Source organism: Theropithecus gelada, chromosome 13 (assembly GCF_003255815.1).
Source record: "Theropithecus gelada isolate Dixy chromosome 13, Tgel_1.0, whole genome shotgun sequence".
Lineage (NCBI taxonomy): Eukaryota > Metazoa > Chordata > Mammalia > Primates > Cercopithecidae > Theropithecus > Theropithecus gelada.
The window spans coordinates 67,052,890-67,068,696 of NC_037681.1; the positions used below are offsets into that span (position 1 = coordinate 67,052,890).

General features: G+C 41.7%; 1 protein-coding gene and 1 long non-coding RNA gene across 2 annotated transcripts in view; one reads left to right on the forward strand and one right to left on the reverse strand.

Annotated features, from left to right (window-relative positions):
- Positions 1-15,807, forward strand: part of RHOQ (ras homolog family member Q) — a 40,352-nt gene that overhangs the window by 22,011 nt on the left and 2,534 nt on the right. The window contains exons 3-4 of the mRNA XM_025353647.1: positions 11,347-11,511; positions 11,821-11,916. Coding sequence (XP_025209432.1) covers positions 11,347-11,511; positions 11,821-11,916 — 261 coding nt within the window. The remainder of the gene's footprint in view (positions 1-11,346; positions 11,512-11,820; positions 11,917-15,807) is intronic.
- LOC112604568 lies at positions 3,534-15,473 on the reverse strand. Its single transcript, XR_003115250.1, has 2 exons — positions 15,274-15,473; positions 3,534-4,865 (listed from the first exon to the last, which is right to left on the reverse strand). It is a non-coding gene; the product is annotated as an uncharacterized LOC112604568 (long non-coding RNA).

The window sequence follows — 15,807 nt, forward strand, 5'->3', positions numbered from 1 at the left end:
GCGGGGGACTTCAGCCTCTGTAGGCCAAGTGTTGAAAAGGGTGAGAGGGCCGCTCTGGTAGAGGTGTCAGACCTGGGATATCTGTACGCCTCCCTCTCCATAGCTAGTCCTGGAGATAAGTAAGTGGGGTTCTGGGACCGAGCTGTCGCATAGACCCTGGTGGTGATAACAGAAAACACGGCAATGGCCTATGTAGAGGGGGCCCTGAATAATCTCCATGAGCTGTAGAGATACGGCCAATGAGTGGTAAATCCTTTTATACTGTGGGCGAGAGGAGGTGGGGAGCAGCTGCAGAAGCAGAAGGCGGGGCAGGAGCTACGTTGGACAAGCCAGTGAATACTTTGCTCTGATTGGACAACCCAGGTCATGTGCCCTCCAAAACCCAGTACTTAGTGGGAGGGGCAGGAGTGGGGAATGAAACGCAATGATTGGCTTAATCCAACCAGGGACTCTCGATATGGCTAAGTATGGGGCCAGGGTCCCCAGGGGCATGTGTCTGAGTGGAGAAGGGGTGGGGGGTCCTGAACTGAATCAGAGTTTTGGAAAGAAGGAGGAAGTAGAAGAATGCCGGATAGACAGTCAGCTGTATTCTCCGTACCTAGATAAGACAAATGTCGAGACAATGCAGAAAAAGTTGTGGTGAAAAGCAGCAGCAGGAACTAAAATGCTTAAAGCATCCCTCAGTCTAAGGCTCTTCTATTAAGAGCTCACATTATTCAGGGAGGTGGATTGGACCCATTGGTGTGCCACAGAAAAATGGCCCTGCTCATGGGAGGCAATTTGATATCTGGCCGAAACTGACGTCAGCAGCCAGATAAATTAATCTGTTACTGGAGAGAGTTCAGGTATTTGATCCACTTTCTCAAGCTTTGTAGCTGGTGAAGGAGGTGCAGCTAGCACTGTGCAAGCTACCTGCACGATGACTGCAGCTGACTTTTCTCACTTCACCTTCCCGTGAGCTACCATCATTCATTCAGCAGGAATGTAATAAGCTGCTACCATAAGCCAGGTCTTGAGCAATAGTCCCCTGCCCTCAGGGAGTCCTGATGCAGAAGGGGAAGCTGCAGATCAGAAAAGAGGCAATTGTATTACGGTGTAAACAAACAGGATGACAGGAGAAGCTCCTGGTGCCACAGAAGTGTGGAGCGTGGGGATGCTTAAGCTGAATTGGGGGTTCAGAGAAGATCTGCTGGACGAAGTGATTTCCAGACTCAAGCCTAGAAGACGAGTAGGAGCTCCCAGGTGAAGAAATATGGAGAGAGAAGAAACAGGGAGACTCGCTGGGCAGGTGACTGCTTTGGTGTGTGTGTTTGTGTTAGGGGTTGATCCTGAGAACTTTCAGGTTTCTGGCTTGTGCACCCTGATTGAGTGGTGATATCTTTTAGTGAGATGGTGAACACAGGAGGAGTTGCAGTTTTGACTGAGAAGAAGTGAATTTAGTTCAGAAATGTTGAATTTGAGATGCTTCTGGTTCAGCTAAAAGGAGGTACATAGTAATAAGCTAGTTCTGGAACTCAGAGGCAGAGACCTCCTCTGACCACCTGCTTGACATCTCAAGCTTAACACATCCCAAACTGTCCTCTTGAGTTCTCTCCCTATGGTGCTTCTCTACCCTCAGTCTTCCTCATCCCTCTAAAAGATGCCACATCATCTAGATATATCCAGAATAGATCTAAAATCCACCATTTCTCCAGCCGTCAACTGCTATCCCTTAGTCTAAGCTTCCATCTTCTCTCAGCTGAATTACTATAATAATCTCTCCCCTTATAAGCCTGCCTGCCTCCAATTCATTCTCCTTGAAGTAGCCTGGATTATCTTTTTCAAATTTTGTGACTTTTTTTGCGGGGGTTGTGGGGGAGATGGGGGGGGGGACTCACCTTTTAATGACTTTCCATTGCAGGTGGGCCCTGGTGGTCCAAGCTGACTCCCTCTCTCCAGCCCCACCTGTCACCCCGGCCTTTCCCTGTGGTCTTCAGTATGTCAGGGCTTTTCTGCCTTGGGACGTTTGCATACGCTGTCTTGTTGTCTGTCTCCTTAAGTGGTCCCTCGGGTCTCAGGTTCCGTGTCACCCCTGCAGAGAGGCCTTTCTTGCCTGCCCAGACTGAAGCTCATCTTCCTGGTTATTCTCTCTCCCAGAACCTGGCTCTCTTCCTTCATAGCACCTGCCCCAATTTGCATTTATAGTCATTTTTGTCCCAATTGGTTAAATGTCTGATTTGATACCTCAATTTTATCAGATCCATCTCCCATTTTTATAACAAATACTTCCTTTTTACTTATCCTCAAATGAGATCTGTAGATAATATAATCTCCCTATACGTGTAATTTTAAATCAGTATAACGTCCTGGCAGTGATATGGAGGAGAACTAAAAAGGAAAGTAATCCATCATAAAACTATTTATTTCAGTATTAAATTGCTAAACTCCCAAGGCTGACTACTCCAGACATCATAATGAAGTAATCAGGCCTGCACCTATTAGGTAAAATGACCATGAATGCAACAGTTAAAAATATTGGCTGACATAGTTAGGTTTTATTGGTGACTCAGATGCTAAGAGCAATGTTGCCAGTGGCATGTGATTTTCTGTGATGGTAAGTAACTCCTGTGATGTTTGTTTTTTCTTTTTCTTCTTCTTCTTTTTTTTCTTTGAAACAGGGTCTTATTCTGTCACCCAGGCTGGAGTGCAGTGGCATGATCTCAGCTCACTGCGACCTCGGTGTCCCGGGCTCAAGTGATCCTCCCACCTCAGCCTGCCAAGTAGCTAGGACTATAGGCACACACCACCACACCTGGCTCATTTTTGTATTTTTGTAGAGATGGGGTGTTGCCATGTTGCCCACACTGGTCTTGACTCCTGGACTGAAGCCATCCACCTGTCTCAGCTTCCCAGAGTGCTATGATTACAGGTATAAGCCGCTGCACCCAGCCTCCTGTGATGTTTCAAATAAAATAAAGTACAATCTTTCTCCTTCAATGTGGACTGAAATTACCTTCCTAGAAAATTCATTAAAGTCTGAGGGCCATGGCTCATGCCTGTAATCCCAACATTTTAGGTGGCTGAGGCAGGATAATTGCTTGAGCCCAGGAGTTCGATACTAGCCCAGGCAACAGAGCAAGACCCCAGTCTCTACAAAAAAAATAAAATAAAAAATATTTCTGACTAGCTGGGCATGGTGGCACACGCCTGTAGTATCGACTACTCAGGAGGCTGAGGTGGAGGCTAGAGCCCAGGAGGTCAAGGCTGTAGCAATCTGTGATCACGCCGCTGCACTCCAGCCTGGGTGACAGAGTAAAACACTGCTCCAAAAAAAAAGAAAAGAAAGAAAAGAAAAAGAAAGAAAAGAAAGAAAAGAAAAAGTTTAAAAAATGCACTAAAGTTATGCCAAAAAACTTTACTTTTATATATGCAGCAGAATCAGGTCCTAGATTCATGCAATTATAAAAGGTGTTCCATGGCGAGCAGGTCTATGCAAACCTGCCTTCAAAGGCCGAGGGAGCTGAGAGGCTGAAGAAAGAGGCTGACAAATCCAGTTTCTCAGAAAGAAATATTTAATACAGACTTAGAAACAGAAATGATGTCTAGGTAGGCCAAGAGATGGTGGATTCTCACAACCAACCTCTAGAAAGTATCCTTTATATACTATGCTTTTAGGGTAAAGACACAGGAAGCTCATCATCCCTCAGACTTTTAGAAACTCGTGACCACTGGGGAGGTTATGAGGGCTTATCTATGCTACTGGAACACCTTGGATTGTAGGCATCAAACATTGGTCATCATGGCAGTTTTACTTCAAGATGGCCTCACTCCTGCTATGCAACAGGCTGTTTTCCCACAAAGGAGTTTTTCATATTTATGAATGTCTAGCAGTACACTCACCACTCATGCGGGCCTGGGGCTGGTTTTCCTCATACAGGTCATGTAGCACCACGGCTCCCACCCTTAAATGCTAGCAGAGCTTCCCCATTCATTTTGACAATTGACAGCGCCTCCCAAATGTCCGAAATGACCCCCCGCCAGACATAGGGTGGTATTGCCCTAGCTGAGAGCCCTGTGCCTACTCCTCTGCTGTACTCTACACGGCATGAGGGCAGGGTCTGTGTTGTGTTCACTCGTCTATACACAGCACTCAGCACCTACTTGCCAGATATTTGTGGAGTGAATGAATGAATATTCTATCAACATGAAATGTGTGCCAAAAAGTTAGGAAAGGAGTATACCACATGGAAATGTGATCAGACATTTACCTTCTTTCTGCGTGCTTTAGGCCAGCTGACCTCTGTTTTAGTGCAAGAGACTTGTAATTATAGCTCCAGACAATATGGAATTTCAGCTCTAAATCCTCTACAACTGGGGAAGTCACCTCACCATGCACAGAAGAAATAGCACTGGCTCCGAAGTTGTGGTTTGTCTTTTTTTGGAAAGTCAGGCTTGTCTGCCGAAGAGCTCGAAACACTTGACCGGCTCTCTCATTTATCTTAACATGTGTATGCTATATTTATTCTCCCTTCACAGATGGGGAAGTGAAGCTTGCCTGAGGGCCATATTTAGCTTAAGTCTTGATCCTCTGCCTTGTGGTGGTCAGCTTAGATAAAATGGAATCCTAAAACTTGATTTTTATCCCGTAGTGTGAACCTCCTCCCACATTAAATCTGCTACTAGGGCTGCTCACAAGGGTAAGAAGTGTTCAGTTGGAGTGTTTTTCATCATGTGACGTGGTGATCTGCTAGTTCAGTGCCCTGCTTTTAGAGATGAGGAAGTGCCATTTCATCACAACACAGTTAGATAATGACAAGGCCAGTCCTCTAGCTGGTTTCTTTCTGCCCCACCAGATGTAAATTTTCTCTCCGTTTCCTCCAGCCAACCTAAACAGGAGTTACGATCAGTCAGGTGGCCAAAAGGAAAGCACAATGGAAAAGAAGACCAAGATCTGGTTCCCTAGCTCCTAAATAATTGGTACATTAATTAGGAGGCTGACTTAGTATAAATCAAAATATATGAAGATGACAGTAGCTAAAAGTAAAAAGCTAAGCCTTTCATTTCAAGGATTCTTTTAGTAAGTGCTAATCAGGCCAGTGACATATAAATACCATTTCACAACTGAACCGAAAATTAAAAAAGAAAACACCAAATGTTTGCAAAGTTTTTGAAAAACAGTGACCTCTTAAGAATTTATAGCACCTAAAAAAAACCTTTCTCTTCCCCAAATTTTCTTTAGTCCAAGAGTGCTGGGAGGTAGTAGGAAGCGGTAGGCAAATTCAGTAAACTCATCACTGGTAAGTTTTGAACCAAACTTACCAAAGTGTTTTCAAAAGGGACCCAACCCAGCTTCCTTGAAAAACAGAGTTATTTTTAAGGAGGTAAAAACTGATATTTTCATTTCACAAAGTTAAAATGAACTCAAAAGTATCAAAATGACTACGCAATAGAAATGAGGTTTCAGGCCAGGCGCGGTGGCTCATGCCTGTAATCTCAGCACTTTGGGAGGCGGAGGTGGGCGGATCTCGCGGTCAGGAGATTGAGACCATCCTGGCTAACACGGTGAACACCCATCTCTACTAAAAGTACAAAAAATTAGCCGGGCGTGGTAGCAGGCACCTGTAATCCCAGCTACTCAGGAGGCTGAGGCAGGAGAATTGCTTGAACCCAGGAGGTGGAGGTTGCAGTGAGCCAAGATCGTGCCATTGCACTCCAGCCTGGGCTACAAGAGTGAGACTCCGTCTCAAAAAAAAAAAAAAAAAGACAAGAAAAGAAATGAGGTTTCATAGGCTACTCTGACCAAGCATTACCATAGACACATGATATATAAGTTAAATAGAGGAGAAAACAGTTTGCATTCTCAGAAGCTGGCTTCATGACATGTGTCCTCTGGGCTTCTGTGTAGCACCCTTTGAAGGGTTGAGGGTTTCAAGAGCCCGATGCCTGTTTTGGACTTCTTGCTAGAAACAGATGTTGTATATGAAGATTACTACTGTGTGCCTTGGAAGTGACACAGAGAATTGCTACTGCACGGACCACAAAGCCACCACTTTTCAGGGATGTTCTTACTTAGTTGTCATACGTTTTATATCTTTCTTCAAGTAGTTAGAAGCTGCTTTAGATTTTGGAAGGCTGGGACTTACCATTCTAGGTTGTTTCTCATTCTAGGTTGTTACAGAGGAAAACTCTAGTAGGTTTTGATAAATGACTATTTCCTACATCACAGTACTATCCTGCATTATTTGGGATTGCAATACATTCCTATAGTACTTTATGGTCTTCAAAGCATTTGTCGCTGACAGTCTCCCATTTTTCAGACAGAGAAACTAAGGTCCTAAGGAATAAGGGACTGGGCCAAAGTCGCATTGCTAGCACATTGGATACGTTCAAGCTCTCTCTCTTCTGTAAGGACCCACTCAAGTACCTCTTCCAAGAAGTCTTTAGTGTCCTCTCATTACTGTTCTAACTTGTACTATCATGTTCATATACATCTTGTCTACCTTACCATGAACTTCCTAAGAGTGAAAGCCGTTATGCGTTTGTGTGTATCTCCTCACCTATCAGAATTATTCCTCTTGGGTGCTAACCTGACGCATGTTCCCACACCAGCCTACAGTTTCCTTTTCTGGGCTGTGGCTTTGAGGTCTGCAAGGCGCTGGAGTGGTGTCCAGGCACATTGTGGGCACTGCTGCACATTCGAGTGCATTGCCTTATTTTTAACATACAGATACTTAATGAGAGAGCTTTGTAAATGTTTATAAGGTGTTTTGCAAATAGATGTTATTTGAATCTCATCCTTCCCTCCTTTATTTATTGCAGTTAGCACTGTTCTGGGCACATAGTAGGTGCTTAGTAATGTTTCTTAAATTAAGCATTTCTATATTCACTTGCTCCAGCTTACACTTTTATTCCCTCCTATTGTTGTATATGGCTGTCTTTTTATATGTTTATGTCTTGAATTCCCAACTAAACTGCAAGCTCCAGAGGGCTATAGTCTCAGTAAATCTTTACTGATTGCTTTTAAATGACACATGATAGCATTCTAGCTAACAAAGCATGACACAAGGTAAATCATCCAATATGAGTGTTTTTATTTAAAATATGTTTTGGATATGTATTTTAAAATAGACATACCCATCCTAAAAACATGCATTTTAAACAGAGATCACTAAGGTAGGAGGAGCACCCAGGTCCACATGAAGGGGACAAAGAACGGTGCAGAAGTGAGAGGCTCATGGGCACTGCTGGCTGAGCTGCACACAGAAAGGGGTCTCCAGCTGATGGTCATTGGCTACATTTCTCTGTGGCATTGGAAGAGCTTTTGTTTCCTCACAGAGCACATTTCTTTCGTTTTTTGTTTGCAGATTCTTGTCAGGTGGTAAGTATGTGATTTCTTTTTTTTTTTTTTTGAGACAGGGTCTCACTGTGTCACCCAGGCATATTCATGGCTCACTGCAGGCCCAACCTCTTGAGCTAAAGTGATCCACCCACCTCAGCCTCCTGAGTAGTTGGGACTAGAGGCATGTGCCACCATGCCCAGCTAATTTTTGTATTTTTAGTAGAGACAGGATTTCACCACATTGGGAAGACTGGTCTCAAACTCCTGGACTCAAGCAATCTTCTCACCTCAGCCTCCCAAAGTTTGCTGGGATTACAGGTGTGAGCCACCGCGCCTGGCCGTGTGTGATATTTTTGAAGTAAGGTTGTCATTATCACATATCGAGGACTCTTCAATGAGGGAGAGCCTGATCACTAAACTGCCAGAACACACTTAAAAACTTGATACTTCTGGTACTTAGCCAGTTGGTAAGAAGCTAAAGAGTCTGCCATGCAGTCCAACAGCCATGTTGACTAAACTCACCAGTTCTTTCATTGTTTTGATGTTGAACAGTTTTCTTTAATACACTTTTCTCTACTCCTGAGAATGTTCTAGTTACCATGCTGAAATGTTTAAATACCTACATTTTAAAATTAGAACTAAAATATAATTGGTTTGTTAATTAGGAAGACACTGGAGAGTTGGCTGTGAGAAGTTGTGACTTTGATAAGTTGATCTTTTAAAAGTAAGGGCAGTTGCTCTAAATCTGACTTCTTTGTGTTCTCAAATATAAAATACATGGCTTGAGATGAAAGATTCTGCACACTTCTACTTATTCATTCCCAAATCCCACATTTCATATTAAATTCACTCAGGATACTGTGTGATGGATATAAACCATTTTATATGATGCAGGGTACAGTATGCACAGGGGATAATTTATTTTCTAAATTTGCTATCTATTATTAGACTTCTAATTACTCAGCTGGATAGAAGTAGAAAGGTCTCATTCTTGTATTAACTGCTTTTTTTTTTTTTTTTTTTTTTTTTTTTGAGACGGTGTCTAGCTCTGTTGCCCATGCTGTAGTGCAGTGGCACAATCTCTGCTCACTGCAACCTCTGCCTCCTGGGTTCAAGTGATTCTCCTGCCTCAGCCTCCCGAACAGCTGGGATTACAGGTGTGCACCACCATGCCCAGATAATTTTTGTATTTTTAGTAAAGATGGTGTTTCACCATATTGGCCAGGCTGGTCTCAGACTTCTGACCTCAAGAGTCCCACCTTGGCCTCCCAAAGTGCTAGGATCACAGGCACGAGCCACCACGCCCAGCCACTAACTGCCAGTTATTTAGCCAGAGATGATAGGCAGAAGAAATTCATTTTAGATAGTTCAGACTTAAGAAGTAAATTTCTCTCCAGGGAGGTCTAAACATACGTGTGTGTTTTATTTTGTAATAGCCCCAGTTTTTCACATTTTAATTATTCAAACAAAACCTGTAATTTAAGAAATATCTAGAAATGATTGGTCTAATTGTCCTCCTTTGTGCCCACATGTCTCTCACGGAGGAAAGTCAGGATTCACTGTGGTTATGAAAGGAATCTGTACAATATGTTTACCTTCTGTAAAATATTTGGATTAATATTGTGAAGCATCTCTAGAGAACATGGCATTCAATTAGTTTTTATTTCTTGTCATCTCTCACTAGAGAAAGAGTGCACACTTCTGTTTCCCTGAGGAGGTAAACTTGCTTGAAAAGTAAAATTTCCATTAAAATCTCTAATTTGGCTTTCTTAAATATAAATCCATTTTTGTTACATTTTAAATAGTCTTAAGGCTAAGTGACTAATTAGTACAGCAATAATGTATCATTCTCTTTTATTCATCTGAAAATTATACTATCTCGAGAGACCTGAGTTTTGTGTGTTTTGATTTTATTTCTTACTAAAAGACTTCTTTGTGGTTGGAGGGAGCTGCAAAGCTGAGGCAAGTGTGGCACTCAGGGGACCCTGCGTGGATTTGCAGAGGAATAAGAGACTCGGTTTCCCATGGGATAAAGAACTTATGTTTAAGCATTGAAAGAGTTCTTTGATGTGCCAGGTGCTATGCGGAGTGCTTTAGTTGCATTATTTCATTTATTCCTCATAATCCTATGGGATAGTTTCCCCATTCCTATGTCTGTGAAAATTGGAAATCTAAATACGGATGAGGAGTGCTTTTTAATGAGAACACCCCATTACCCGGCCATGCCAACTGCAGGTTTGCTCCGAAGTGTGGAGTTGCTGGGTGGGATGCTAAGATGAAATACTGCTTCTTTCTTTTTTTTTTTTTTTTCTTTTATGGACTTGCAGTTTGAAACAGGCAGTAGAGCCCAGAAACTTCATATAAGGCACCCAATTGTACTGTTTAACACAAACTGATTTCAAACACTTTAAAATTTCAAGAAGTCTTCCTCTAGTGACTGTCTGGGGGCGTGTAACATGTTTCACACCCACCCTATTTGATTTCTTTGTTGTGAATTTCTTAACGCCAGAGCACTGCTTTAATCAAAACCATTTAGAGGCATCCACTTTAAAAAATAAAAGTTGCAGAAGATTGGGGGTGGCGTTTCCCCTCTCATCCCGTGATAGCCAACACCTGAGCAATCTTTTCATGCCCACAGCTCCAGATTATAGGTGTGCTCTCCAAAAGCATCCCAGAAAAACAAAAGGGTTACCCACCAGTCAAGGGTTTGAGACATGAACATACTTGAGTTGAAAGTTGTATTATGAAAAATGTCAGAAAATTGCATGAAAGGAAAATTGTTCCACGAGGAAATACTACTGCTGAAACTCCAAGTGGAAGATGATGTTTTTAATATTCCCTTAGTTCCACATTTGTGTAGTTCTGTAGTGAAGCGACTCATTTAAGAGGGGAGGTGGCCCAGGCTAAAAATAAAGTTTCTTTGAAACCAGATGAGAGTCTAGCTATGCCAAAAATGGAATCCGGACTCTGTTCACTCTCGAGAATGTAAATAAGTAGAATTTTGTGTCACATAAAATAGTCTATGCAAAAAAGGATATTCACTGCCTTTTGTGATAGAGACTAAAATAACCATCAGGAGTATAGCTGTTCTGGGGACTCTGAAGCAACAGTGTAAAATGATATAGTAGTCTAACGTATTCTAATTTAGAAAGATGTCCAAGACAAAGACAGTGCAGAACAAGTACTGCATGATTTCATTTTATATACAGACGTACGAATATGTACAGTTATTGGTATATTCATGCATAGAAAACGAATTGGAAGAATAAACATGAAAATATTAGGTAGAGGGAATGGAACTTGGAGAGTAAAGGAGGATTTTGGTGGATTTACTGTATATGTTTCTCTTTTAAGTTTTCTCACACACACACACACACAAAATTAATAAAACTATAGAAACAAGGAAAGCAAAGCTTGAAGGTCTCAGTGAAGCTGTATAGTGGTTAAGAGTATAGACTCTGGAGTAAAAACTGGCAGGATTTGCATCTCAGCTCCTTGACTTACTGGCTGTACATCCTTACACAAGTAATTTAACTTCTGTGCTTCAGTTTACTCAAATGAAAGTCAGGATTAAGGGTACTTGTGTCATATTGTTGTTATAAGGATTAAATAAGTAATCCATGAGAGAGCATATAGACTAGTGCCTGACACATAGTAAATATTCAGTATGTATTAGTTATTATAAATTACAATACTTAGGCAATGTCTAGCTATATTCAATTCTTTGTGCAAACTTTTTAGTTAAAAATGTTTTTAGTGACAGCATTAGTGATCATAATGTATTTTTCCAAAGTTTTCATTGTCATTGTTAATGATACTGTCATTTTTTTTTTTTTAACCTCACGGGTGTTCAGAACTTCACAAGGAAGAATAACAAAACCAGAGTTATCTGATTTTACATAGAGTGCCATACATTCCACTAGTGGAGTAGTCCTGAATTTGCATCTTTGACCATGTAATCTAATATACATATTATTAGTAAACAACAGAAATGTAAATACATAATGAGGCTTTTCTTTGTTCCTTAGGAAGACTATGACCGTCTGAGGCCTTTATCTTACCCAATGACCGATGTCTTCCTTATATGCTTCTCGGTGGTAAATCCAGCCTCATTTCAAAATGTGAAAGAGGAGTGGGTACCGGAACTTAAGGAATACGCACCAAATGTACCCTTTTTATTAATAGGAACTCAGGTATGTCTAGTTTGATTTTCCTCATTTTAGGATAAGCTCTTTGGCCTGCCTTAGGGGTTGCTCTCAGATAAACAGTCCCAAAGCTGAGCAAATGATATAAGTGTTTAATCTCAACTGCAAGTTAATGAGTTCTATCATATTTTTGGAAAAAATTGTGCCAAAAGAAAGCAATTCTATTCCCGGTTTTTAAAAATTAAGTTCTTTTGTTTAATCTTTTTTTGGTATGTGGGGATTAAGTGGGATTACATGCTTTGATTTTTCTTTAAAGATTTGTAATATTATCAGACATTATTGACCTTTCTTAATTAGATTGATCTCCGAGATGACCCCAAAACTTTAGCAAGACTGAATGATATGAAAGAAAAACCTATATGTGTGGAACAAGGACAGAAACTAGCAAAAGAGGTAATGGAACACTTACAGAATTTAAGCATGAATGTAAAAGACGCTAAGATAACAATAGAAGCTAACATTTATTGTGCATTTACTGTATGCCAGACACTGTGCTGAGTGCTTTACATGCATTATCTCATTTAATCCTTGCATGAACTCAGTGAGGTAGGTCTGTTTCCCCAGTTATACAGAAGAGAGAGTGGAGGCTTGGAGATGTCAGATAATTAGCCCGAGATCCTGCAGGTAATAAATGGCAGAGTTGGGTTTCAGTCCAAAGCCTGACTCCTGGGCTGAGGCTCTTAACACCTGTATTACATTGCCAATGATACTTTCCTAAAACGTCACATATGGAAAAAAGCATCGGAAATACATGTCACTACTTTCAACCCTTCATTACTTAAACATTTGCACTGTGCCAAATCAGCTCTGTCTTAAGACTCATTGAGTTAGACAGTGGAGCCACCTAGGATGACAGTTTAAATTTGTGGTTAAAACCAAAAAAATGATGACTAGGTTTGCAAAGAAATGTGTTGAAATTTCTCCAATCTTTTTATGAAAAAAGGATAGAAAATACGAAAGTTCTAAAAGTATATATAAAACAGTGATGCATGCAGTACCTTGTAGCTTATCTTCCTTTGTGCCCCAAGGCTAGGTTTACTTTTCCCCCTTTTTTCCCATTTGGCCTTAACATCATTGGATTCTGTTTTTTACATGTTGTGATTTCAATAGGACTTTTGTGGAAACAGAATCCACATATGGTCTTTTTTGTTTGTTTGTTTGTTTGTTTCAGACGAAGTCTCGCTCTGTCGCCCAGGCTGGAGTGCAGTGGCTGGATCTCAGCTCACTGCAAGCTCCGCCTCCCGTGTTCACGCCATTCTCCTGCCTCAGCCTCCCAAGTAGCTGGGACTACAGGCACCCGCCACCTCGCCCGGCTAATTTTTTTTTTTTTTTCATTTTTAGTAGAGACGGGATTTCACCGTGTTAGCCAGGATGATCTCCATCTCCTGACCTCATGATCCGCCTGCATCATCCTCCCAAAGTGTTGGGATTACAGATGTGAGCCACCGCGCCCAGCCCATATATAGTCTTTTAAAATGTAATATCAGGAGACAAAAGAAAGCGAGAAAACTTTTGGAGGACAGTTTTTCCTAATGCAAAAAATAAATGGCTTTACTAACAAATCACTTCAGAAATTCCATGTATTCAATTTTGTAATCTTGGGGAGAGAAGGAATTTCTAAATGTTATAAAGATAAAAGTCATAAATGAAAATATTAATGATTTAACTGCATAAAAACTTAATACCACATCAAATGCCAGAAATAAAATGAAAAGTCATATAAACTGAGATGGATGGCAGAAAAATGGGTTAACATCCTTAGTATACAGGAACCTCTTGCATGAGTTAATCAGAAGACACAGATTCCAATAGAAAAATGGGCTAACAATGAAAAATTCACCCCCCCAAATGCAGATTGCCACTGAAGATAGGAAATATGTTCAAACTTATTAGCAGTCAAATGTAAGCTCAATTTGCACCTATAGAATTGGCAAAAAATGAGAAATTATAATACCCGCTATTCCAAGGGTGTAGTAAAATGGACTCTGTTGTACTGGTCGTTGAATCAAAGCAGTCTTGACAATATGCAAAATCCTTAAAATCATGGACAGTTTTGATCAAGCAATTCCATATGTAAGAGTTTATCCTAAGCAAATCATTAGGATGTTGGTCAAAGGGTACAGTGTTAGACTGGAGGAATATGTCTTTTTTGAGATACACTGCACAGCATGCTAACTATAGTTAATAATGGTGGTGCTGGGCGCAGTGGCTCACACCTGTAATCCCAGCACTTTGGAAGGCCAAAGTGGGTGGATCATTTGAACCCATGAATTGGAGACCCGCCTGGACAACATGGTGAAACCCCATCTCCACCAAAAAAAAAAAAAAAAAAAAAGGCCGGGCATGGTGGCGCATGCCTGTAGTCCCAGCTACTTGGGGGCTGAGGCAGGAGAATCACTTGAGCCCAGGAGGTGGAGGTTGCAGTGAGCCAAGATAGTGCCATTGCACTCCAGCCTGGATGACAGAGTGAGACCCTTTCTCAAAAAAAAAAAAAAAGAAAAAGGGGGACTGCATATTTCAAAATTGCTAAAAGAGTAAATTTTAAATGTTCTCACCACACAAAATGGTATTTAAGGTGATAGATGTTAATTATGTTGATTTAATCATTTCACTTGTGTGTGTGTGTATATGTATATATAGAGAAGATATTGCTTTGTACCTCGTATATAAAATTATAATTTGCCCATTTATATTTAATAATAAAAGCAAATTATTAGGGATGTGCTTAAAGAGAGCTACAAAGATGCTGAATTGTTTATAATGGCAGAAATTCCAATCTATTAAAACTTCATACTAAAATATCTGTTAAGATTTCATATTTGTTATGTAGTTAAAGGGAAAAAAGTAGTTGCAAAACAATATGATCTCATTTCTAGACTCATCAGCATTTGGCACAGTTGCGTCCTTCTTGAAACTTTCTTCACTTGGCCTCTCGGTTTTTCTCCCCTCTCATTGGACTCTGCTCCATCTCTTTACCTCCTTAGTCCCTGGTTGGAGGGCCCCAGGGATGAGCACTCAGCTTTGTGGATGTCTTCTTCTATAGCTACCCTCCCTAGGCCTAAATGAGCTTGTCAGTCTTGTGGCTTGCACAGTCTACAACCAAAGATTCCTAGACTTCCATCTCCAGCCTGGACCTCTTTCCTAAATTCTCAATTTGGTCATCCAGCTGTTTACTCACCAAGTCCATCTAGGTGGCTGAGTATCTCAAAATTAACATATCTAAGATATGATTCTTCTTTCTCCAAGGCTGTCCTCCCAGTTACTTAGGTCAAAAGCCCTCAGCTGGGCGTGGTGGCTCACGCCTGTAATCCCAGCACTTCGGGAGCCTAAGGTGGGCAGATCACCTGAGGTTGGGAGCTGGAGACCAGCCTGACCAACATGAAAAAACCCCATCTCTACTAATACAAAATTAGCTGGGCGTGGTGGCGCATGCCTAGTAATCCCAGCTAGTCGGGAAGCTGAGGCAGGAGAATCGCTTGAACCTAGAAGGTGAAGGTTGTGGTGAGCCGATATCAAACCATTGTGCTCCAGCCTGGGCAACAAGAGTGAAACTGTCTCAAAAAAAAGAAAAAAGGCCTGAGGTTATACTTGCCCTTGCTCTTTCTCTCATACCACACATCTAGCCTTTGGCACAACATACCTTCAGAACATATCCAGAATCCAGACACTTTTTTCTATCTCTTCCCTCTATCACTTGGTTCAGGCCTCCTCCATCTCTGGCCTGCTTTACTGGAATAGCTTCCAACTCACCTTTCTGCTTCTGCCTATGCCCCATGGTCATCTGTTCTCAACACAGCAGCCAGGGTAAGTCTTCAAAATGTAAGCCCAATCATGTCACCGCTGTGCTCAGAATCCTCCAGTCCCCAGCTCAGATTAAACGCCAAAGTCCGCACTGTGGCCTACAAGCCTCTGTTCCCTCTCTGCCTTACTCATTGTTCCCCAGGCCTCCTGGTCTCCTTGCTGTTCCCTCAAAGTTCTGAGAACCTTTGTACTTTTGCTGCTCCCTCTGCCTGGAATGTTCTTCCCTATGGATATGATTCATTCTTTCACTCTTTTCAGGTCTCTGCTCAAATACCACTTTCTCAGTGTGATCCTGTTCCTTGACTACTCCAGGCATGCTCCTGCATCAGGATCTATCTGCCTGGAGCTCTTCCCCTAGGTATCCCTCACTGCTCAAACTTCCCCACTGAGAAGCCTCCCCCGACCCCCACTACCACTGTCCTCAGCACTCCCTGCCTCCCTCACTCTGCTTTTTCCCCACAGCATTTGCCACCATCTGCTCTG